Source organism: Vigna unguiculata, chromosome 7 (assembly GCF_004118075.2).
Source record: "Vigna unguiculata cultivar IT97K-499-35 chromosome 7, ASM411807v1, whole genome shotgun sequence".
NCBI classification, from domain to species: Eukaryota; Viridiplantae; Streptophyta; class Magnoliopsida; order Fabales; family Fabaceae; genus Vigna; species Vigna unguiculata.
The window spans coordinates 38827100-38852887 of record NC_040285.1 but is presented as its reverse complement, the minus strand read 5'-3'; the positions used below and the strand labels follow the sequence as shown (position 1 = coordinate 38852887).

The following is a 25788-nucleotide window of genomic DNA, read 5'->3' as shown; positions in this document are numbered from 1 at the left end:
TGTATAGTTTAATGTATTCAAATTTCAATTCACTCCATCAACTCTCACTTTTTATTTTATAGTCCCAAACTCATTTTCTATAAATGTTGAGATTATTACTAAGTGAGTAATATTAAATACCATTTAAGTTTTGAATTTTTTTTTGTTTCTTTTAAATATTGCAAATATATTAAAGAGAATGTTAGCAAAAACTACCCATACCGTACTTCAGTTGAAGACCTCTACAAAAAATATAATATTTTATAATATAATTTCAGCAAAAAAATAAATATAAGTATAAACATCTATGAAGGAAGACAAGTCAAAATACAATCTTTATTCTCATCGCAAATAACAATACAACAGTAAATAGAATGGTAGATTATTGAAAATAAAGTTTTAACATAAGCTAATGAATGAAATGAACAATTTCATTACCATAGATTCATATTTCAATATAAGACTTGGATTTACAAATCAAGATAAGTTCATTATCTCAATTCACATATGTGCAAGAATCCTGTAAACTTCTAACCATCATGATATTTTAATTCATGATATTTTAATATGCGACCCAAACAAACTGGTCAAGCTAAAGCTAAGTGATCTTTGTTACAACACATGTTTTAATACTTAACACACAAATCTAAATAATAATTTATATATCATTTCAAATATGTGGTTATAAATTTATATTAGTTTTATTATTTTTAATAACCATTTTTATACCACATAATTCATTTAAATAAAATCACAAGTCAATTAAATATATAAACTAATATTCATTTTACATTTATAATAAAAATGTAAATATAAAGAACAAAAACATAAATTTTAAAACTTAAAAAAAAAATAGCTTGAGTAAAAATGAGTTCGTTTATCATAAATATTTTTTGTTTATATGTACATACATTTTTATTATAGGTTTGCCGTGGTCCTTTCATTTTTTTTTTTCTTTTTTAATAAAAGATCTTCATAATATAATAATGATACCTATCAAACTTATAAAAAAATGAGTTGGTTTAAATTAAAATTGACAGATCCAATAATTGTACTGTAGTATTATTATCATTTTAACAAAAAATCTTTCACTTCATTGATGTTATATTTGAGGAAAACTTTTTCAACTCTCTCTATATAATATGAGACTACCATGAGAACCAAACCAATTTTCAACATCTTTTTTTAAAACATTTTAATTATTTTTCTTGTAAATAATTCAAAATATCAATCATCCTTTTAAAATATCGATATATAAATATTCGATATAAATTTATCGTTAGTGTAAAGTACATTAAAAGTTGTCAATTCATAAGAATAATATTTTGTATCTTATAATAACACGAGTTTAAATTTCGTTGTCAATGTGCAAGTGTCTTTTTTTTTCTTGAGATAGATGTCCTATATTTTATGAATCTGCTTGTAATCGATAACTTGTTCCTTTTTTATATATATATTTTTAAATCACATTAATCAATGATAAAATTTGTGTGAAAAATATTGACTAACATGCATGTAAATTAAATTCTATCAATAATACTATCTTTCAAAAAAATTGTCACAACTCTAGCCACTCATCTTTGTTTATCTCTTGTATAATTATTCAACAATTAATGATGCTTGTTTTTTTATACGACTTATGGAAGCTGCAATAATTATTAAATGTGTGTACTTGGAATTGCTTTATTCTAACATGTAAATACAATTTGATGACTCTATTTGTGGGGTCTTGAAGTTGAAGTGTGGCTTTTGGACGTGCTTTACTTCCTTCCATTAATCTATTATGCTACAATTCAAAGTTCTAATAATACCTACAAAATGTCATAATAATTGTTTGAGTTCTTTACTTGTTACATGATACTCTTAGCTTTCGAAATGCATTCATAGTACATTCACATTCATCTTTTTTAGGATCTAGTTTAGAATAAGACTAAACCCATAAATTTCATATTTGAAGCATAACTATTTTCATGCTCAATTCCTCAAAATATTTTAAACTATTTAAGACATTAATCTCATTATTAAGTACGTTATAAAATAAGTTATTTAGAAGTTAGTCAAATTACATGTTAGAAAGTGAAACAACTTTTAATACAAACACAAATATGATTTTTTATCTTCATCATTAATAATAGATGCTTCTGTTAATATTAATTTGTATTGAATTGATGATACGTTTAATAGTTCTACATACGATGATATAGACAATTTAAAAATAATTTATTTTCTTAATTATTAGAGATGTCTTTTAAAAATAAATTATAAAACAATTTTAAATGTTTTAAAATGAACACTATGCATGTCAAAATTATTTTAACCAATTTAATCGAAACAATTACTCATTGATTTACAAGAAAAGATACCAATAAAACAAAAAAGCTAAAAAAATTAATATGACAGATTAATGAAAAGAGAGTAATTAAAATATAGGTAAACTAATGATTAGTGAATAAAAATATTTAGCTGGGCTTTTCCTGAATTGATTTGAAAACAATGGAAAGAAGACGATAGGATATGAATGGAAGAAGTGGCATTTCTGCTTGCATGTCAACTTCTAAGACAAATATTTATTAAATTTTAATGTTACTTTTGTAAGTAATAATAAAGTGTTTAACGTGACTTGTCTCCATATCAAAAAGAAATTGTCAAACCGTCCAATTCTAAAGAATCTTGCTATCTGCATGTGAATGTAACTTCAAAAGACGGTGTCTTTGCCATTCTTTTCCTACATTATCCATCTAAATATAATAATGATAATAACTATTCAGAGTACCTAAAAAATAATGAGTTTTTTTTCTTTTAATATAGTGCTGATGAATAAAGAAGATACATATATCATCAAATAATACAACAAATCTTCTCCAAGAAAAAACAAATCGTTTCTTATATTATATAGGTAGAGCGTGGAGCCTCATACCTTATGTTTTTGAACCTCTGAATTTTATTAAAAAATTCAAATTTTTCATATCGTGATGTTTATATAAATATTCAATACCATTAAGATATCGCTGGTGTAGAATTAGTAGTGAAAGTCGGCAACGAGTTTTGCAAGATATTCCATTGAAACATGTTTACTATATGAAGCTAAAGGTTTTGGATAGTAAAAATTAAAAAAAAAAATGTTTTTTAAATTTTGAAAAATTAAAGTATAAATAAAATATTATTAAAGTATAGATCTTGTAACTCTTGCATTAGAGGGGCAAATATATATATATATATATATATATATATATATATATATATATATTGAAACTAATTGGCATAATGAACTCTTTATAAAATAAAAGAAAATTCATATGACTCTTAAGTATTTAAATTGAAAATGCTAATCTTAGTTATAATTAAAAACATATTTGTTGATAAATTATTTTTGATACAACTGAATTACATAATTATTTCTATTTTTAAGATATGAGCTACTAAAAATAAAATATCAAGACAGGATCAATTATTTGATGTTACTAATGAACATAAAAATAAAATGTTAAGACAGATCAAATAGTTGATGTTAACAATGAACATAATTTGTCAACTTTTCATGTGAAGTTCTAAATACTAGTAAAAGTATTAAAACAATATAATAATATAATCTAAAATGGATTACATAATTCAGAATTTCAAACGAACTATGATTTTTAGATCCAATATAAATATATGTTAAGTCAATAGATCATCTTTCCCGGCTTAAAAAATAAAATGAACAATTTAAATTCTGAAATTAAAAGTGATTTTTTAATATTTAAATTACATTAATAAAATCATTCGTTCACTAAAAAAGCAGTGCCAACTGCACCATTTTTTCATACACTGAACCAATTTGGTACATCACACGACAATTTAGTTGAAAAATATATCTCCTTATTTACAATTGACAAGGAGGGATAGACCAAAGAAACACTCTAAGAAACAAGACTTGCAAGATTGCTGATTTGCGTGTCTTGTGCACCTTGCCGTGTAATCAAAATCGATTTTACTATCCATTACTCTAACTCTAAGGAATTATCAAGTAGAAGGTTTTTATTGGAAACTAAAATGTAAATATATTAGTAACATTGAATGTTACCCGTTCCAATAAAACTTTCTACTCTTAATTCCTTGACCATTGTCTTTAGGCAATGGTTAGTAAAAATTGAATTAAAATAAAATGATACTTTCCTTTCTATATTGGAAATTCAAGAAGAACTTTCAGCACAGCCACCAAGGTGAAAAGAAGGGTTGCAAGCTGAATACCTTAGTTAACCATGTCTTCCCTTGAGTCCAGTTTCTCTACAGATTTGTTTAGTAATATCCTCTGCCAAGCATTAAAAACACACTATAATGATGTTTTAAAAAAAATTTAATATATTTTTAACTTCAAAATTGGTGACCTTCGGTGTATTTTAAAAGTACGGCAGAGGAACAACACAAAAAAATACAGTAGGGAATCTAAATTCTTTCCTCACGACTGCTTATGCAGCCTCTGCTTCCAATTTCTCCGAAGTTAACTCCCTCTTCTCTTCCAACTCTATAGTCTTCGCTTCTTTCTCTATGTACTGTCTTTGACACTCTTCAAACAATTCAGCATCCATCCCTAGAAATATCTTCCTCACATTGGCCGTTAGCCCCTGCACTACTTGGCTCCAATGGCCTTTCATGTTATTTTCCAAAGCTTCAAAGATTACGGGCAATATAACATTTCGATTCTGGGCTACAAAACTAATAAAGTACTCATTGTTCCACAAGTAAAATGCTCGCTCGGCAACCTGCCATGGGTACAATAATTGTCAGAGAGCAAACAAGAGAAAATAAGAAACATTTTTCCTTTACTACATCAAAGGACGAGAAACATCATTTATTAAGACTGATACTGTATTATAGCGTTATAATATCTAGAAAAATCTGACTACCTCAATGCATTACCCGTTCAACTAGATCCAAATTCAAAATATCTTATGACAATTTTCCTTGGCCGAGGTAGCTAATCATCTCACATATACATAGCTTAGATATCATATTTAAATAGCATCGCCGTGAGTGCGAAGGGGGATTTTAAATATCAGCCAAATTGAAGCAAGAAATAGCAGACAAACTATGCCAGTTTATAGTTGGTTAGTATTTCCCAACAGATAAGAAAACGAGTTCATCAATATTGCAGCCCATGTCACACATTGGCCAAAAAAGTTATGTGCGTATGCTCAAGGAATCAATGGAACTGTTGCTTACAAAAGTGGAGTAATTTCTACCTAAGGCATTCAATGCATATGAGTGTCTATAAACCTCCTTTCTTGTCTTAAGATGGTCAATATACATAAGGTCTTAAGATTAACCTCCATACTTATTTTCCAGGATTAAGCCTTTAGAATAAGAGATCTGCCAAATACCAATATGAGGGACATGACGGAACAGGAACATTGGAATCTAAAAACAAAAAGAACAAATGGCAACAATGTCCAGAACAGATTGTTCTCTTAATCTCCCCATAAATTGATAAAGATATGATCTTTGTTTGTGTGCATGTTTACACGTGATTTTCGGTAACAAAGAATTCTCAAATATGGATATGTAAAAACTTACCATAAGCTCTTAAGCAATCAAATCTACTATGGGATTGGAACTCAACTGAACATACTCACTTTCGGCATCAAGACCTGAGAATGCATTTTCCCTCTCTTTTCTATGATAATATTTATATTTTTGAGACCTCATACCCCAGAAGTAATACAAATTACAGATTTCTATTCCTAGGCATTTTGTTATTGACACTCCTATCTCTACGCTCCAAACATCCAATCCCAGAGGTGAATATGTGTATTAAGATTTCACATCAATCGGAGGCATGACCAATGGAGTCTTTATAAGGCTTAGACAAACAATCCTTAGTTTATAAGTCAGCATTGTAGGACTGTGTAGTTGCAAACATAAATTGTAAGAAAATGCTAGAATTTATTCTAGATCCATTAATAGGTCATGCCTATTTGTCAATGCTCTAGGATGTCTATTCCTAGGCATAAGGTGTTTTTAATGGGTCAACTACGTCTGTTCACACTCCAGATGTTCAATCCTAAGCATAACTGAGTGTATTGAAATTCTACTTTGACTAGAGATATCTCCGATCAATGCAGTCCTTACAAGGTTTGAGTTAAGTGTTAGGCCCTGTACCCGAAATTTAAGATGCTCATACATTCATTGCTCTACCTCTATTTGTCCAAACTCCAAATGTTTATACCTAAGCATGAAGGATGTATCCATATTAACTAGAGACATTACCAATGTAGTTCTCATAAAGCTTGGACAATACTTACCTAAAGCCAATTTTATGTATTAAGCCTAAATTGTAAGGCATAATATTTGTCTGAAGCAAAGAACATCATATCATAAATACAGGGCATAAGCTATGAACCATGACTACCGAATACTACAAGTCACATAAGAAAAGTTAAGCATAATTAATTAAAAAAAAAGGTAGACCTGAAATTGAGAGCTGCTAAGGCAGCGTCCGATCTGTCTGAAAAGAGAGGCAATGCACCGTAGAGAGTCAGTACATTGAGCTGCCTCAAGAACCAGTTCAATTTCTCCAAGGAAAAGAACTTCCTTCCGAGAATTCGAGACTGGCCAGTACTTTAACATCCCCCTGATCACAGGATCTGCAAGCCTGTTGTCTTTCTCAACAAACTGAACCACGCAATAAGTCAGTTGTTCGTGATAAAAGGAAATAGATTTGGGCCTGTGAAGTGGAATAAGAGTCCGAATTAGAAATTGTCTATGTTCCTCTTTCATTGGCAAAGCAAACCCGTTGATGATACTAGCATGGATCTCCAGCAACTCGGAAATACCATTGTGCCTCTGAGTTTCAAATATAAAGCGGTAGAAGACGTCGTTGATGGCATTCCTAATGAAGGGCCTGTGCCCCATGTACTTGCCATAAATGCGGTGAAGAATGTTCTTCAAATACTCGCGCTCTCGCATGTCCTCGGAATCAAACAAGTCGACGAGTTTCGTGACAAAGATATGGTCAATGTAGCGCTTGAAGGTCCTTACATCAATCTCCGGTGAGACAACGTAACGCAAGAGGATATCATACACGAGCTGCAAGTGCGGCCACGACGGGTCCAAATATCTGTCGTCTTCTTCGGGTTCCAAGTATTCTGTGCCGCGAGGTGCTGGGGGAAGACAACGGAAGATGTTAACGGACACCATGTTAATCAAGTCTTCTTGATTTTCGCTAAATCCGAAGGACCCGGAATGGATGATGTCAATGAGTTCCTCGAGTGTCTGGCGCTTTGTTTCCCTCTCGTTAACGGAGTCGACAGTGTCTGAGAAATCGCACAAGAAGCAACACCCTTGTATTTTACGAAGGATCAGCGCCCGGTGCTCCGATTCGTCGACGTCTCGCAGCGGCGGTAGTGGCTCGATTGCGGTGGTATTGGGAGGCGGGAGAGCGGGTGGGGGGGTTTGAGAGTCGGAAATGGCGGGAACGACGGCGGGGCCGGTGATGGTGACGGGTGCGGCGGGGGCGGCGGCGTTACGAGATGCGTGTTTGACGACGACATCGTAAAACTGAAGGCCGTTTTCGGGGAATTCCAATTTGGAGCATTTCTTGTGAGCGAGCTTTATGATCTTGTTGAACATTTTTTGGGAATTATTTGGATGGCGGGGGAAATGAATGTTGGAAGGATCAAAAAGCCCAAGAAATTGGGAACGTTAACGGAAGGGTAAATTGGATTTGGCGAACCCGAAGCCCTAATGGTTAATGGTGAGACTTCTGGGTTGGATTGTGGAAACCGCGAATAACCGCTATGAAGCGGAAAACGACTCGCGTCCAAGGCGTCATTGAATCGCTTGAATCAATATAATGACCAAAAGGTGCAAAATTGTAAAGCGCAAAAATTAGTTGTTCTGGCCCGAGGCGCCAAAATTCGAGGTTAGCCACGTGGACTGTTATGTATTGTGCCAATATGCCCAAATTAACCAAGAGCTTCAAAATTATTTTGGAATAGGAGAAAATTGTGCACGAAACCTATATTCCTTTTATATATAAATATATAATAATACTCAAAATTAGCCTTAATTGTTAACCCTATATTAGATTACCCTCCACGCGAAGTGTTACGCCGATGGTAACGCCTTTACACTTTAAAGAAGAAATTTGGTTCAACGCCTTTAAAATAGATTAAAGAAATTTTATTTTTCTTTATATTTTTTTTAATTTCATGTAAGCTGACTTCACTGTATAAGAGTCAATTTTTTCGTCTCTCCAAATCCACATATCCTCTCATATTCTGTTTAGGAATTCATTTCTAATTCTGCATAAACGCATCAGCTTGTTTCCATTTTCATTTAATCTCTCATCTAGTTTATTGACCATTCTCTTGTTTACTTATATTAAATCTCTTATATTTATTATATTGATTTTTTTAAATATAAATAAATGTTCATGTAAATGGTTTCATCTCAACGTTTCTCTCTTTCCTAAAATTTGACATGTTACTGCAATCTTTCTAAAAAACCTTGTCAGATTTTTTGTGATCCTTTCTCCAACATCTATTTTCTTAATTCCTCCACTCCTTAATTTACTCTTCTTCCTTTAAAAAAAGAAGCATTTAAACACTCAATGTGATCAATATACCCAATATCTTGGAAGAAAAAAAAATATTAAAAAAGGTTATTAAATAACAAAATACAAACTGATAATACGGTATCATTTCAATACCGACTGAAAAAGCAGAAACAACGTTATCACACGAGAAACTCTAACAGTCCCAGTAACGTTTTTTTGTTAATGCTTCTTATAACATATCTCTTTACTCAATGACTAACTCCACGTACGAAACGGGTCTTACATAATAGATGCTCCAATACTCCAATACAAGGCAGAGATACTTTAGCACTTCCATGGAGTTCGACCATACGGCATTAACAAAAGAAAAAGTTCTTTTATTTGTGAGCAAGGAAGGAAAAATATGCACAATTGGCTAACTTACACGTTTGAATGATTGAGTGTGCCCAGAAATAGAATATAAATTTGTTATGGAGAGTAGGATGTGTGGATTCTGACCTCTGTCCTACGTGTTCGTTGTCGTATGAAATCCATTACCAGAAAATCAGACGGAAAGCAGAGAGAATTCTACTGTCCACGCCTCATGTGATTGTATAATTATTTCCAATAGTAGTAGAGGATATCCTCCCCAGCATAACCATCAACATATTAACAAAATACAGGGGGTGGGGGCAACACTGAAATCTATATAGACTCAGAAAGGAACACATTGTAATCCAACAACGCATTCCAATTCTAGTAAACATTTTAACATAATCAGGCATAAAACAGAAGGGATTAGCCATTCACCAAATCTGTTTAGTTTAAGGGAGAAATCACGTTTCAGCAAAGATTTATACGGATATACAAAAAAAAAAAAAGTTTGTCATTAGCTACATTTCCAAAATGTGCCGAAACTCGATTTCCTGTTCCGGTCCATCACGTTTTAGAAAGAAAGCAACTACCATCCACCTTTGACATCCCCGTCATTTTTCTTGCCCCATGAACCTGCTGCACCTACATATAACCATATAGTCAAGAAGTCGATTGAATTAAGGAGAAAATAAATATAGTATTTGCAAATTTATATTGATAAAACATTATAGATTAATTCTGCTGTAATTTGTAGTTTAACTCCTAATTACTAATGGTTCGTTGCATTGTATGATGGGTCTTTTTCTTTCTGAATAAACAAAAAAGGAGGAATAATTGGGTGGAGTTATATTCGGTTTTCATTATTTATTCGTTACCTTCTGCTGATTCTTTCTTCCAACTAGAAGATTGACCATTGTCTGCAGCACTACTAGATTGACCCCACTTCAGAACTCCAGTAGTAGTGTTTGAAGTAGATCCCTTGTTCCACCCACCATCCTGGATATTGGTCTCTTCAGCTGTAGATTTTTTCAAGCTAGCACCTGTAGCCTGTCTTGAATCATTGTTGTTCCAATTATCGTTAGCTCCACTTGCGGAGCTCCAGCTCTGGTTATTTGCACCTTGGTTCCAGCCAGAACGCTCCTTATCTGCATTCCCCTGGTTCCAAGCCTGAGATATATTATCATTAGCTTCACCACTTACCGAACTCCAGCTCTTCTTACTTCCACCTCCTTGATTCCAGCCAGAATTGTTAGCTTGACCACCAGTTGCTGAGCTCCAGTTATTTGCATTCCCTTGGCTTCCGCTCTGCCTGTAGTTGCCACCAGTATCCTGGTTCCAAGCCTGAGATCCATTATCATTAGCTCCACCACTATCTAAACTCCAACCCTGCTTACTCCCACCTCCTTGATTCCAGCCAGAATCATTAGCTCTACCTTCTGCTGAGCTCCACTTTGGCTTATTTCCACCCCCTTGGTTCCAACTAGGACTCTCCTTGTCTGCATTCCCTTGGCTCCAGCTCTGCTTGTCCTTGTTCCCAGTATCGTGGTTCCAAGCCTGGGATCTATTATCATTTGCCCCATCACTTGCTGAACTCCATCTCTGTTCACTTCCACCTCCTTGGTTCCAGCTAGGATGCTCCTTATCCGCATTTCCTTGGCTCCAGCTCTTCCTTTTTTTGTCACCAAAATCCTGATTCCAAGCCTGGGATCCATTACTATTACTCCATCCTTCAACATTATCTGAACCCTTCTTCCAGTCAGAGGACCCATCCTCACCAGAATCCCTCCTATTGTTCCAACTACCAGATTGATCACTCCTTCCTCGACCTCGGCCTCCACCTGATCCCCACCTACCACCAAAACCTTCCCTGTCTGATCTACCTCTACCACCAAAGCCCCCGCGGTCTCCCCGGCCACCAAAACCCCCACGATCTCCCCGGCCTCCAAAACCCCCACGGTCTCCTCTACCTCCAAAGCCCCCTCGATCTCCTCTACCTCGAAAACCTCTACCTCTAAAGCCTCCTCTGTCTGATCCACCTCTACCCTGGTAACCTCCTCTCCCGTTCCCACCACCTGCTCCTCTAGAATTTTCATTTGAACCTTCATTTTCACCATTCAACTGATTATCGCTTGAGCCTGCACTCCAGCTGCTATTGCTTTTCGAAGTGTTGTTTTGATTAGCATCACCTGATCCAGAATTCCAACCTCTCCGGTTCCCACCACCTACTCCTCTAGAATTTTCATTTGAACCTTCATTTTCACCATTCAACTGATTATCGCTTGAGCCTGCACTCCAGCTGTTATTGCTTTTCCAACTGTTGTTTTGATCTGCATCACCTGATCCAGAATTCCAATTACTTTTCTTGCCCCAGCTACGATCATTATTTCCAGTATCAGGATGCCTAGAACTCCAGTCGGAATTCTTGCTTTCATTCCCCGCACTCGAAAAGGGCTTATTACTGTTCCAGTTGTCATCATTTCCCCTGTCTGGATTTTCATTGGAATTATCAGATCCAGAATTCAAATTACTTTTCTTGCCCCAGCTACGATCATTATTTCCAGTATCAGGATGCCTAGAACTCCAGTCGGAATTCTTGCTTTCATTCCCCGCACTCGAAAAGGGCTTATTACTGTTCCAGTTGTTATTATTTCCCCTGTCTGGATTTTCATTGGAGTTATCAGATCCAGAATTCCAATTGCTATTTTTCGGATCAGAAGCCCAGTTTCCACTGCTTCCAGAGTTCCAATTGCTTTTCCTGTCAAGGTTGGAATCTTGATTTCCAGGCTCAGTACGCCCAGAACCCCAGTGAGAATTCCCACTGTTAGATTTCTTTTCATTTGAGTCATTCTGAGATCCAGAGTTCCAACTGCTTTTCTGACCCCAACCATTCCCTTGATTTCCATCAGTACCATCAGATACAGCATTCCATTTACTGTCTTTTCCCAAATCAGAACCACTATTTTCAGCTACAGCACTTGAACCAGTATTGCTCCATCCAGCATCCTTATTAGCATTGATATCTGAAGAACCAGAAGGATTTCCAACTTTGACTCCACTTGTTTCAGACTTCCACCCACGCCAATTAGATGTGAGGTTTCCTTCATCTGATCCACTTTTAAAACCATTGCCATCACCCCATCCAGTCAATGAAGTTTCATTTGACTTTTGTACACTGTTCCAACCAGAAGATTCCTTTTCAGAAACATTGGTTGTATTCCAATTGCTATTCTGGTTGTCATCACCCACACTTCCAGTTTTACGTTCTGCCTGACCCCAGCTGCCTCCACCATTTCCCCAGCAGCCACCAGACTGTTCTGGATTAGAAGCAACTCCAGTCTTCTCCACTGCAGCAACCCATGCGGAGTTCTGGTTTGAATTACTTTTAGTTTCCCAAGCAGAATCTTCTGCACCTACACATTACAACAGCATTGAGACAAATGATGAACTAAGTAATTAGACTAGAACCGAAAACATACCAAACACTTCCATACTATAACTTTTACCCTTGGAACTGAAAGGATTTAAGGAAGATTCTGGCTTCTGTAAAACGAAAAACAGATACTTATTAAATTAAAATGCAGTAAAATAAATATAAGAATCAATTATAGATATAAATGAGTACATGGATGTACTATACGAAGGTTAGTTGGATAATGCACAGGCAGGACCAGATGGGAATGGGAAAAAAACAAGAATAAAGTGTGTTATGCAACACATACCAATAAGGTTGGAGCAGAATCATTAGACCATGTTCCCCTGAAAAATGTTATCGCAAGACAAAAGAGTAACTAACTTAGTTGAGATTAAAACTAATCATGAATAAGAAAGAAAACTGGATGCTTGCAATTCAAAATAATCTGCCCAATTATTTAAAAATACAAAATGACAAAATCATGGAGCCTTGGTACTATGCAGTGTCTGAATTTCACATCTAGTAATAGGTGATGTCCATGGAGTATTTGTGTTTGGATCTCATCCCCTAATATCTACCTTTTGAGAGTGGGTTTCCCTAGTTCTTGGGTGTTTATTAAGTGGTATCAGAACTAATTGCCAATGTCTTGGAAAGAACTCTTCACAGAGGGTTTTGACCATTAGAGAATTCTAACTACCGAGGTAGTTGAGTGGAGTGTTACGAAATAAATTGTTGTGGAATGAAATCTGTCAAACCATCGGATCTTAGAGTGGTAATATGATATGACTTATATAGTATGAGGTGCCAAAGTCTTGCATCGAGTGGTATGAGACAGACAGCTAAAAATTGAAGTGTTTGGTTCTACCCCCCCTTAATTCCAAGGGTGGGCTCCCCACATATTTGAGTGTTTATCATATAAATACAATAACACACTCTAATCCCTTAATATATCAATTAGATACGCAATTTAAAATAGTAACACTTCATATCAGAGGAACGTTTAGAAAATGGAATGGCATAAAGCTGGAACAACTACCACATCTAGATAGAATAGTTATACTTGCATAAGTCAATTCACCATTATTCATTATTATTTATTTGGCAAAAATATGCCTTGGTTGCATTGTCATCTGAGTCATCCTTGTCTGCATCAATACTCCGTAGCCATGAATTAACCCTTCCCAATTACCACAAATTTCTACATTACTGAACACCACCTGGACATTACTAGAATCTCATTATTGACGACTAAATCCATCGTGCAAAATGAGCAAGGATATATATTGGGCGAACATAATACTGCTTATAAGCAGATGACTAATATCACGGTGAAATATACCTTTCAGATGATGCCCCAGCAGCATTCCATCCACCACTGGCAGTGGAAGTTCCCACTCCACTCAGCCAACCTTTCCAATTGTCAAGATTAAGGTTTCAATAAAACATCAACGACAGAGATCAGGGAAGATTTCTATACACATGCTAATTGACACTATAATCCATTTAATTTGGATTTTATTTTTCATTTTAAAGGATAAAAGAAGTAGAGAACAAGGTATTCTCACCTCCAGAGCTTCCTTCACCACCCAGCAGCTCAAATGGCTTAGATGAACTTGCATCTGGATCACCACTGATATAAAAGAAAAATTGAGAAACTAAGGACAATATTCACAGACAGAATCAAAGCAAATCATAAGTAGTCGTGGCATACAAAGTTAACGTAAATATCAGAAATACCTTGATGAAATGGCAGCACTCTTCCCCTGAACCTCAGAAAGATGCTCACATTTAACTGTGAAAAATATTTTTTGTACAAATTGTTCTAAACAGTGATCTAATATATCAAAAGAAAAATACACAAGAGTCCTCGTCATAAACAAACCTGTAAGAACCTTCTGCTGAGAATCAAGTTTCACAGTTACATCAGAGCGGCGCAAGGCAATGACACGGCAAAGGTACCCCTTCAAAGGACCTATCCTAATTCTCAAGGTCTGACCAATGTTAAACATGTTATTGCTGTCCCCACGGTTAACTACATGCACAATTATTGAATTGAGAAAAATTAATAAATGCATATATCCACAGCTAAAATAGTTTTTAAGGAGTCATGTATCTCTACAGACATTCACGATTATTTTGTCTTGCTTGCCATGGTTTTTTGGGTGACAAGGGAGATCTTGGTGATGATGGTTGGTCTTCAAAGAATAAAGGACCTGGTTCACTATCCTGAGTGTGAAGTAGCATTCAAAACATAAAAAATCAGATGAAATCATTGAACAGTTAGTAACATGGCAGGACACTAGAAAGATTTCAAACCTTTCCACTGAAATCACCGGCATCAAGCTTGACCTTCTCACACATATTAGACTTACATGTGACGTAACCTCCATTTTCTTCCTCATTTCCATCATGTAAAAAGACAATTCCCCTATAAATGTGCCTAACAATGCCTTGTTTACCCTACAAAAAAGACATGATAGTTGCAAAAGTATCATGAAAGGCATGAAAAACCCCAAATATACAACTAGAAATCTTCACATTCAGAAATACAAATCACACCTTAGATGGACCGTCTAGAACCCTGACAGTATCATTAACCAATATAGCCTTATTGTGCTGATCAAAGGCAGTGAGTTTCAAATCCAATAGCCCACTCTTTATTTCCTTTCGTTCAATAGTTATAACAGCAGGTCCATCTGAACTCTCTTTTAGAATCTATATATACAAGACAAACAAAGTAGAAATGTACTTTTAAAAAATAGCAGGCTCTCAAATCAAAAAGCTTAGAACAAATGAATTTCCATAAGCTGAATGCCGTACCCTGTAAATATCATCTTTATCCATGCCTACTATTACACCAAAGTCCTTCTTCCTGAAAAATAGCAAAGGTTCTTCAGGAAGCCATGTTTAGAAATGTGCAGGCATGGGAACGTGTGAGTATCTGCATGTATCATTTAAGTGCATGTTTGTATGCGTGAACGAGAGAAATGGTTCTCCAAATACCATGAATGTACTGCAATGGGAGATATTGGTCATGAAAGAGGACACATGTGCAAGTATGTACAGTACATGTGCACGCATCTGCATTTCTTCAGTACAAACATTGATGTGTGTAAAAGTGTGGATTGGGCAAATGCAAGTGCGATAGAAAAATAATTCATATGGTGCTGCGAATGTTAGCTAGGTAAAACAAGGACTTACCCGAAACATACTAAATCATAAAGTTCAAAATCATTTTCCACAACCAAATCTGATGAACCCTCTCCTTTCCCACCTCCTTTGTTGGGTCTTATTACACGTTTTTTCTTCTTACCACCATAAAGTTGAGCAAGCCACTCTAAATCATTTGATTCATTGTTTTCAGAAGTCCCAAATTTTAACAGCTCCTCTTCTGTGGGCACAACACCCCATAAACTTAATGAATCCGGAGATACTTTCTTGTATACATACCCATCCTTGAGCATCAAGCTATCAAGAACCTCAAAAACCTTGCCCGTTTCCCGGTCACGCTTGACCTGAATGAGTGGTCGGAACTCCCTGCAGAGTCATTTAAAATAATCACATCATGAAAACTATCCAGTAAAAATATTAACAAAATATGAGAATATGTATTATTTACTCAAGTTCACTCGAGCTGATTAATCTAGGGGCCGGTACAGCAACCTTTTGGCGACTATAACCTCCACCCTGTAACACGAGAAAAGAGATGCATCAACAATTTGCTCACTCTGTGGCTCTGTTTGGGTTGCAAGTAAATTAAAGAGGAAAGAAATAGGAAAAATAAAAATAAATAAAATAGAAGAATTTTTTGTTTGAACAGATAGAAATAAGAAGGTAAAAGTAAAAAAAATTCTTGTTCGAATGAATGAAAGTGTAAGAAAAAGATAAATAAATATGTTTAATTAAAAATTAAGTTTAACTAAAAAAATAGATTACCAGCAGATATCATATCATATATACAGCAACTAAAACAAAACAAGCATAATCAAAGTTAACTAATGAATTGCCTAAAAAAATGGGTAACGAATCAAGTGGACACAGGTCTCCTTACAAATTTGGCAGCCAAAGCTTGCAGATCAATTCTTGGAATGAGCTTAACTGTAACCTTTTTCCTGGTATTATTTACAGCCACCACCTGCAAAAAGAATAATAGATAGAAGGATCAAGCATTTCACAAGTTGGATGGAAAAATAAAACAAAAAACATTATTTGTAAAATCATGTAGTACCTGTGCTAAATCCCCTTTGTAATTACCAGCTTTTATTCGAGCCCACATACCCTCAGAAATTTCAGGGGTTCTATTTCTAACAGAAAACAGATGATAGACCTCATTATTTGGTACAAGTGCTACTCGAGTAACATAGATTCCGGGAATCCCTTGACATGCCTGAAACCATGAATTAATAACAAATGTGAACAGAATCAGTCTTTGGTAGAAATGCTTCACCTGAAAACTGGCAATATAGTGCTAGAAAACAGTGGTAGACAAAATTAAGGCCACGTTAGTCTGCAAATTCCTAGTCAAAGCATAGAAAACCTGCTGAGACCGCAATTTAAAACCATGTCTAGCAATAAAATTAAACCAAACAAAAATACCCAGTACGAAGATCACCTCATTTATATCACACTGTCTTTCAGCCTCAATGTATACAAAACCTTTCATATGATCTACGGCAAAAGCAGATTTTATCTTCAAGACAGTACCCAAAGAAAACAAATCAGCAAACTTCTGCATCAGACACAAAGCTGAAAGCCGCTCCCGGCCAACCTGCAGCAAAAGGGAAAAACTTGCCTAACTGAGAAATTTAAAAGAAACAAATATTAGCAAAGTCATAGATTCGAGTTCAAGGTACCCTACAGTGCATTTGACTTTCCAGATGTTGGGCATTAATTCCATGACCGCGTCATGAATAGAATTTGGATTGTTGCCTTTGTCATCAAACTCATCAGCAAATTTGATAAACCTGGATGGATCAGCGTAGCGCTCTTCAAGTATTCTATCAAACTCTTCTTCGTCCACTAATTCCTCTTTAGGAACACGCGGGAAACTGCTCGGGCCTGGCTCGCTCATTCTTCTCGGAGAGGCATCAAAACCCTCGTCAGAAAAATCTGTTACAAAAAATTAGAAGGTGTACGGTACCACGGGAAATTCTAAAATTCTAACCACAGAAGATGAACTCCAAAACCATAAAATCAGACAGGACTCAAACATTTCTCGTTAATGAAGCCACTAAACTCCCTATATGCACGTCCAGAACAAACAAGGTCATGAAATTTAACTAAACACAGAAATGAGTACAAAACCCTAACCATTTTCGTGAGAGAGGAACAAACGATGATGTAAGAGAATGAGAGAGAGAAAGGTATTCCATTATGTACCGTCGCCGAAATCACTCTCTTCGCTCAAATCGTTGTCGTCGCTGTCATCGCTGTCATCAACGTCAGCGGCGTCATCGAAAAACTTCATGGCTGCTGACTTAAAGCGGCCACCGGTCTTGTCATCGTCGAAGGTGGCCTTGCGCTTGCCGGTCGAAGCTTTTCCGGCAACCTCTTTGCCCTTTCCTTTTCCCTTGTTCGTCATTTCTACCGAAAATGCTGAGACTGATGCCTTTGCATGCTCCGCTAAATGGAGAGAGAGGAGGAAGCAAGAAGAGTGTGACTCTCACTGTGATCAGGGGAGAGTTGGAAATGAATTTATATTTATGATTTTATTTTATAAATATTAATTATAAATTATGACAGTAAAAAATTGGGATTTAAAGTTCTCTGCGGTGAGATTGATAAATGCAAAAGTTGCAGATTTCTCTATATATATATAGGAAATCACTTCCCAAAATTGGGAGGAATTGGATTTCTGGATTTTGCTCTTTACACCACTTTTTTTCTTCCTGCACATCGCTTATTTTCAAATTATGACTTCTTCCTTTTTTTCATTCTATAATAACCCTCATGGTTTCTTGAAATATTTTCTGAATAATCCAATTTATAAATCTTTTAAATTAAGTAATCCCAAACAGTAGTTTAAGTCTTAGTGTAATTATGAAATGTGATCTTAAACATTAATTGTAATATTTCAGATCATACATTCCACAGTTAGAATAGGATAAGTTTTAAATTTCACTACCAAGAAAATACACTGAGAAGAAGAATAATCCAAAATAATACTGTTTGAGTTTTAGATTAATAAAACCATAAATTATCTATGGAATTTGAAAAGTTCAATGTCTATTATTATTTTTTTTCAATTTTTCAAGATGGAAAACTGGAGGGTCATGATAAAATCCTGATGGTACTGTGCATTTTTTTTTTTAATGAGATGAAAATAATGTGTGATACCCTCCAATTTCTCTGTAGGCATTTAGCATGCAAGATGTTGCCAAAAAGATGAAAGTGAGATCCCCAAGAATACTCAAGTAGGTTTGGAAATTAAAAAAAAAATCTTAAATCCTACTTTATAAATTTGAAAATGAACAAAATTAGTATTGAATTAATCGATCTAAAAGTAAAAAAATACAAATTCTAAATTGCTAAATATAGAACTCAAAATATATTGTTATTATAACATAATGTAAAATTCTTCCCTGTGAGAATTTTTTAAACTTTCACAATCCGGATATTATTATGTTCTGGCTGTACTCTATCCAGCAAACTTTCATATTTTTCAATCTAGAAAACTTACACGTTAGACAATCTAAAAAATAATTTAAAAATCATAACTGTTATGAAATTAAAATAATAAAATGGTAATTTAAAAGCCACAACTGCCCTTAGATATAAGGGCTGAAATGGTCATTTTAAAATAAATAAGGTGATATATATATATATATATATATATATATATATATATATATATATATATATATATATGACTTTTTTTTATGATTATAATTATATGGTTAGTCAATTTGAATCATTGGCTCTGATCTCTGATATCATTATTGTGAGAGATTGTTGTTTCATATGATTATATGACATTAATCTTATACATATAGACATTTGACATCATTTACTCCAAAATCTTAAATGTGTTATGAATCTTTATTCTTATGTATTTAACTTTGTCTATTTTATTCAATGTGGGACTTTGACTCACAATTGGACTATTCCCAACAATTTTATAATTAATTTACTGCTACCCTTCCTCCTAGTTTTATTCTTCACAATGTTCGAAATTAGTTTCTCGTTAAGAACATAGTTAATAATGTAGACATCATTTTGGATTGGAAGTGTGAATTTGAGTCTCACACATAAATATAAATATGAACATTAGAATGAAATAGAATGAATGGAGGACGTAGAGTGGGATATGAATCCTATAATCATTCTTATCTTTATACTCAATTTAAAAAATCATATATCACTTTAACTTATATCTTATTTATTTTAATAGTTTTTCACTGAGTTTAGTTTTAATTTTATTATTTCACAAAACATTAAAATTTTAAAACCAATGAGAAAACATTTAAAATAACTTAGATTTATATTTAAAAGATATGACTTTTAAACTAATTTCTAAACTTGTTTACTATTTTCAAACGTGAGATCACTTTCATCCATTGTCCTTCAAATTGGTGGGGAAGAGATAAATTAGCGGGAAAAAGATAAACGACTTATCAAATTGACGGGTAAGAGATAAACGAGACAGACTAGTCTCTAACTCTCGATATGTTTTTATTTCAGAAAAAATAAAACATAATTTAATAATTAATCTGTTATAGATATAGATATTCAGTATAATTATAAATTCAATGATTAATATATAAAAACTAAGTTATAATTATTAATTGTAATATAGTAATTTAATATATAAAAATAATATTATTTAAATTTATTTGATTAAAAAACGTTAATTAATCTATTAAAAATTTTAAAATTATTTATTGAGTTATCTATACTTTTAAAATTTATAATATATAATATATATAAACAAAATTAAGAAAAAAACTAACTGATTTATCCATCAACTTAGTCCAATTTCAATATCTAATACACTAATACTTTAAATTTGGATCACATATCTATTTGACATGTATTTTTGTTTAACTTTTTAGAATAACTATATGTTGATAATTTTAATATGCATGATTTTAATTTAGATTCACACAATAAAAATCATATATCTATTATATTTTTAAAAATTATTATACATATATATCGCTATATCATATAAAATTTTATGACACGTATCGTGCTCTAAATAAAAAAGAAAAAAAAAGCTAATATTTTCAACTTTTAATTACCCTCGAAACCAAAACGAGTTGAGATGACAATTTTGCAAACGAAAAATGATGTTTTATTATTAAGATTTGACGATTTCCTTTGTATTTTTAGATAACATTTTTAAATAGTTTTTCATTTTTCTATCTTTTTTTCTTTAACATTTTAAAATTATATAATATTAAAAAAAAATTATTAAAATTTAGTAGTTAATATATCATGAACTTTTCCGACTCCTGGAGTACAAATACTTCAATGTCTATTTCTCATGCTAAAACAAGTGTAGCCACAAGATGATTACTGTATTCATGGAATAAAAGTGGCAGCTGTACGTATTTATACACACCCTACAATAATTATATTTTAATTTTCAGTCCCTCGAATTTTTCAGTCCAAGAAAGAGAAAAAGAAGTGGTCCCAACTCTATTTTGAGTCAGTCTATCTGTTACTTGCTACTTGTGTTTCCATTCACTAACTTTTATTTGGTTTGCCATCCATGTCGTGGGGCTGGAAATTGATCACTATCTAACTCACGCACTGACGTGTAAGTACTACGTTCTTCAATTCAATCTCCTCCCACCACGCTTTCTTCTCTTCTCTCACCGCCGCTTCCGACCACCTTCATCTCGGTGGTCCTGCCGGTTGTTGTCGCGGTTGCGGTTGCGCTTTCCTCAGCTTGGTCACGGTACCTCTTGTATATATCACCTTTGTAGAACTGAATGGTCCTGGCCACCAAGATGAGTGAAATCATGGCACCCAAAACGGTGGCTGCAGTGATAATGATGAAAGACAACTTGAAACAGCTGGCCCCAGTACAAGTCAATTCCTTGCTACCATTTCTTGGGATCCCCGCCGCTGCAAGTTGCTTCAGAGCCTCCTTGTCATACAGGTGCCCGGTGACCCTCACGTTCAGAACGTAGAGCCCAATTGGGCTCGCTGCACCGCCAAAGTTGTACAACGTTGAATAGTACTTCAGTCCGAAGAGCTCCGAGATTATGGCGAACACCAGAGGCCATTGCGCGCCAAAGCAGAACCCGATGATCACCGATGACACGTAGAGTCCGTTCGGCACGTCGAAGGCTATTAAAAGGTGACCCACGCAGGATAAGAACAGGATTAGAGTGAGCATGAGTGGTCGAGGGAACTTGTACTCTTGCAGAAAATGTTCAGAGACAAACCCAGAAAAAACCCGCCCCATATAATTCCAAATGCTAACCAACGACACAAACGTGCTTATGCTAGCCTTGGAGTACCCTAGCGAGCTCCCAATCTGACCAAGATTATCAATTGCGGTCAAAGTCCCCCCAACACCGCACGTGCCGGCTACGAATAGAAGTATCATGTCCCAGCTGAATAGTGCTTGAAGAATAGTGTAGTCGTCACCTCTGGGCGGTGGACTAAACACTTTCTGCCACCATCTGGTCTCTTCGATCTTTGAAATCGGACCCAGAACCGGGTTGGAGTCACCGTTTGCTGACTCCGGTAGCTCTCTTTCGGCTGATATCTTCACCGGGGATGGGTCAATGAATGCTAGCTTCTGCGTTTCCCTGATTTTAAATTGTTCAACAAAAACAACAGCAAGAGGGAGGAAGAGCAGGAGAAGCACAACCCCGGCACTGACGCCATACTCACTCTGCGAGAAGGAGAGTTTCTTCTGAAGAATGATCATGAGCAAGAGGAAGCCAGCGAGACCCAGTGAGATGTACAAGAACTTGTAGAAGACACTGAGCTCGTTGGGTTGTCGAACGGGCTTCATGTAGCGAATGGTTCGAAGGAAAGCGAAGGAGATAGCCGCTGGGAGCCAGGCTATGAGCAAAATCAAGGACCTGGAGTCGTCGAAGTAGAAGGCGTAGTAGAGCTGGGTGATGATGGCTCCACTGAGACCCACGTAGCCTTTGAGGATGCCCAACACAACGCCACGGCTCTCGGGGAAGTTCTTGACGCAGGTGACGAGGGAACCGGTGTTGGCGAAGGACTGAGAGTTGGCGCCGATGCAGATGTAGAGGCACATCTGCCACACTTGCGGTTTGGGTATTCTTTTTGTGACCGCCAGCCATATCATGAAGTAGCCGAAGAAGTTGAGGAGGGAGCCCATGGCCAGGACCACCCACGGGGGAGTGATCTCGTTTATGAGACCGGAGAGCACGCCGACATTGCCCCCCAGGTCTTTGAAGAAACTCAGGAGGTTGAGGGTCGTTTGGTCGTAGGCCAGGGCGTATTTGATGTCGCCGGAGTATAGACTGAACATGTAGGTGGCGCCGGCGGCGGCCATGATAAGGAAGGAGGCGAACACCACGAACCACCGTCCGGTGATGACTTGGACGAAGAGGCCATTGGTGTTCACCATACCTCCTACTGCAACTGCCATGTTTGTCAGTCACTGAGTTTGCGATGTTGCAGGGTTTTATTTAACTTTGAAGATGTGCGAGCCAATGCATACATATATAGATATATAATATAAGTATTTAAATTAACAAGTTAATTCTTAAATATTACATTATTTTACTATTATGGTAAAATTATCAAATAATATATTTATGAAAAAAGAGTTATCAAAATAATAGCCTTTGACCTTAGAGTGAGGGTTTCCATACTGCTGTGTATAATAAGAGAAGAGTATACATGACAAGACCTATCACTGAACATCCAAGAATGGCACATGTGATTGGAGAAATGTTCACTCTTCCAGGTTGCAATGGTTTAAGTTTCTTAACGTATTTAGGTCATAATAATTTGACTGAATTATATAGAAATTTTTTCTTGAAATAATTTTTTTAAAATCCTTATCTTTAATAATATTAATAAGATATACATTTTGGAAGGCTATTATTTTCACAATATATTTTTGATAATTTTATTTTTATTTTTTATCTTGTTACAGCAAAACATATGCAAACAACGGTCTTAATAGGTACTCCCCTGAAACACATGTAAGTCAACGGAAGACCAAATTTTGTAGGGCCACCTAATAGCCTTTTTGAATTTGGACTCCTGCAAGTGTATGGGAATGGTGGGGTCACTTTCACACGGTTTCTAAAATTTTAAATAATTCTATTTTGGTCTTTTATTTCTTCAAAATTACTAATTTCAATTTTCAGCTTTTTCTTCAAACTTTTACTTTTCTACGTATTTCTCCTTCTCCTTATCCTACGAGACATTGAAGTCTTTGAAAGATATTTGAACTGAGAAACCAATTGAAACTTTCTTCAAAATATGATTAGAAAAAACAATTTTAAGTTTGAACGACAAAAACAAACTTAACTCAATTAAATCAATTCCAAACTTATCTGCTGCTAGGAAATTGTTTAATTTGAATCCAGACCATTAAATATATGTTAGAATCCATCCAAAAATTGAAAACTAACAAAACATACTAAATTTTACAATTTTATGAAATTTCTCTTTGCTACCATGATTTACTAAATTTGTGGTATCACTCCGCTTAAATACAACATACGCAAGTGACCTTATTGAAACTATGAAATACCAGCAACTATGTATCTAACACAACTCGCATGCCTAATTAGTCAAACACATCATCAAATCTACACTTATCGTGAGTGATTAAGAACTAAACAAACACTTTACGAGTATACTTTGTAGAGCTATACTTGTGAAAAACACGAATTCACATTTATTTTTCATATACAATTATTTGACAATATTTTTATAATATATTAATGATCACAACGACATCTAAATTAGTCAATGATATTTAAAATTAAAATTATGTTGGGATTTTTGAATTCTAAAGTTTTTTTTTTTCACTATCTTTTAAAACAGAGCATAAGAAGAAATTTTCTTTTGAGTGTCCCGCTTGTCTAAGATTTTTTTTCTCTATATAAATTTTACAAGGAATAAAATTTAAAACGTGTGAAATTTATGGCTAATTTTTTGATGATGACTGCTTTTGTACATATAAATTTAGTTTTAAGTACATTATTTATAATTACTCTTAAAGATAAACAAATTAAACTCGGAACTTACTATATTAAAAATTATGAGATGTTCAAAGATTCTAAAAACACTTATGTTGTAGAAACCATTTACAGATACTTCTGAAAAAACCGACAGCTAAATGTTTATTTAACATGATTACTACTCTAATTTACATATAAACACAGGGATTATAATAATGATATAAGACTATATTTTTAGGAATTTAATTTTTAAAAAGTATATTAAACTTAATTTAAAATATATTAGTAGATTGGAAATGATAATCAGTTAAAAAAAGAATAAAGTGTGTGAACAAAGATCAAAGATAGGACGTTTAATAATAATAATAATAATAAAGTCTAGTGGCGTTTATGCTTTTTGATTGTATTTTCTGATTTTATTTGCTTTGGTTTTTTATTTTCAGTTCTAACAATTATTCTTTTATATTTTATTCATTTATTACTTAACGTTACAGGATTCGCTCAGATACAAAAATATAAAAGAAAAAGACTGTTTTTAATTCACATATCAACTTGATCAATCCACTTATGGGCCGTAACTTGTTGGCAACCAAAATGGGTCAAATGGGCCCTTTATGTCATCTAAATAAACCATTAAGAGGTTCATACCATACCAACAGTTTAAATGGCTAATTTAGTACACTTAAATTTTATCTCATTATTATATTAATTATTAAACTAAAAGAAATTAAAAGCTTTATCGAAAGTTTAGAGTTTATTTAAAAATTTAAATCATTATATTTTTTTATATTGATCTCTATTTTCAGAACTTAACTAACAATCATACACGTCAAAATAAATAAATAAATAAATTTCAGAAACTTAAATTATTATTATGGCTACGAAATACAACAAATCACTAAATTGAACGTTTACTAATTTTTTCTGCACAATTTGTCTGTTTTATCCAACCGTGAACATCTATTTCTGTCACCAACATGGCTTTGACAATTTCGCAGATATCCAAAAATGCAGATCATTTCTCAGTTTTTGTTTTTTTGTTTGGTGTGGACACCAATGTGAAATGCTTACAACTTGCTGATTTCACTTCTTAGACTTTTTGTTTCTGACGAGAAGTAATTGTACCAAGAAACAAGAAAAGGGTGGGAAATTAAAATGATGGATTAGCGTTTTCCACAAAAATATAAATATGATTTTAATTTTAACATTTTTTCTAAGTTTAAAGTATAAAATATCTCTCGTACTTGGTTACATCACAGTTCATATTTCACTAACCCACTATTAAGAAGCTTCTTAACAAAACATAAAACAATTAAAGATGATAGGCATAAACTGGAACAGGGTAACTTGCGTTGCATGAGTTCATAATT

General features: G+C 34.4%; 3 protein-coding genes across 3 annotated transcripts; all 3 read right to left on the bottom strand.

The window, feature by feature from the left end:
- Nucleotides 1-4391: 4391 nt before the first annotated feature.
- On the bottom strand, nt 4392-7863 carry LOC114190163 (serine/threonine protein phosphatase 2A 57 kDa regulatory subunit B' beta isoform-like). The gene is made up of 2 exons (XM_028078953.1): nt 6427-7863; nt 4392-4721 (listed from the first exon to the last, which is right to left on the bottom strand). The coding sequence occupies exons 1-2, from the start codon at nt 7585-7587 to the stop codon at nt 4428-4430; spliced, it is 1455 nt and encodes a 484-aa protein (XP_027934754.1). The 5' UTR covers nt 7588-7863; the 3' UTR covers nt 4392-4427.
- Nucleotides 7864-9200: 1337 nt separating this feature from the next.
- LOC114191856 (protein RNA-directed DNA methylation 3) lies at nt 9201-17968 on the bottom strand. The gene is made up of 19 exons (XM_028081289.1): nt 17661-17968; nt 17140-17390; nt 16894-17049; nt 16510-16668; nt 16333-16416; nt 15901-15968; nt 15483-15818; nt 15102-15153; nt 14841-14996; nt 14598-14741; nt 14405-14507; nt 14164-14313; nt 14019-14073; nt 13847-13911; nt 13621-13690; nt 12589-12625; nt 12373-12409; nt 9745-12279; nt 9201-9511 (listed from the first exon to the last, which is right to left on the bottom strand). Exons 1-19 carry the CDS (start codon nt 17860-17862, stop codon nt 9456-9458), a joined length of 4716 nt encoding a protein of 1571 aa, XP_027937090.1. The 5' UTR covers nt 17863-17968; the 3' UTR covers nt 9201-9455.
- A 2772-nt stretch (nt 17969-20740) lies between these two features.
- Nucleotides 20741-22946, bottom strand: LOC114192702 (protein NUCLEAR FUSION DEFECTIVE 4-like). The gene has a single exon (XM_028082488.1). It carries the CDS (start codon nt 22864-22866, stop codon nt 21064-21066), a length of 1803 nt encoding a protein of 600 aa, XP_027938289.1. The 5' UTR covers nt 22867-22946; the 3' UTR covers nt 20741-21063.
- Between the last annotated feature and the right edge of the window lie 2842 nt (nt 22947-25788).

Coding starts and splice junctions, on each gene's coding strand:
- LOC114190163 (XM_028078953.1), bottom strand. CDS start 7,587: ATGTTCAACAAGATCATAAAGCTCGCTCACAAGAAATGCTCCAAATTG. Junction 4,722..6,426: donor TTAGCAGCTCTCAATTTCAG/GTCTACCTTTTT, acceptor TACCCATGGCAG/GTTGCCGAGCGAGCATTTTA.
- LOC114191856 (XM_028081289.1), bottom strand. CDS start 17,862: ATGACGAACAAGGGAAAAGGAAAGGGCAAAGAGGTTGCCGGAAAAGCT. Junction 14,314..14,404: donor AAGACAAAATAATCGTGAAT/GTCTGTAGAGAT, acceptor TTGTGCATGTAG/TTAACCGTGGGGACAGCAAT. Junction 13,912..14,018: donor AGTGCTGCCATTTCATCAAG/GTATTTCTGATA, acceptor CTTTTATATCAG/TGGTGATCCAGATGCAAGTT.
- LOC114192702 (XM_028082488.1), bottom strand. CDS start 22,866: ATGGCAGTTGCAGTAGGAGGTATGGTGAACACCAATGGCCTCTTCGTC.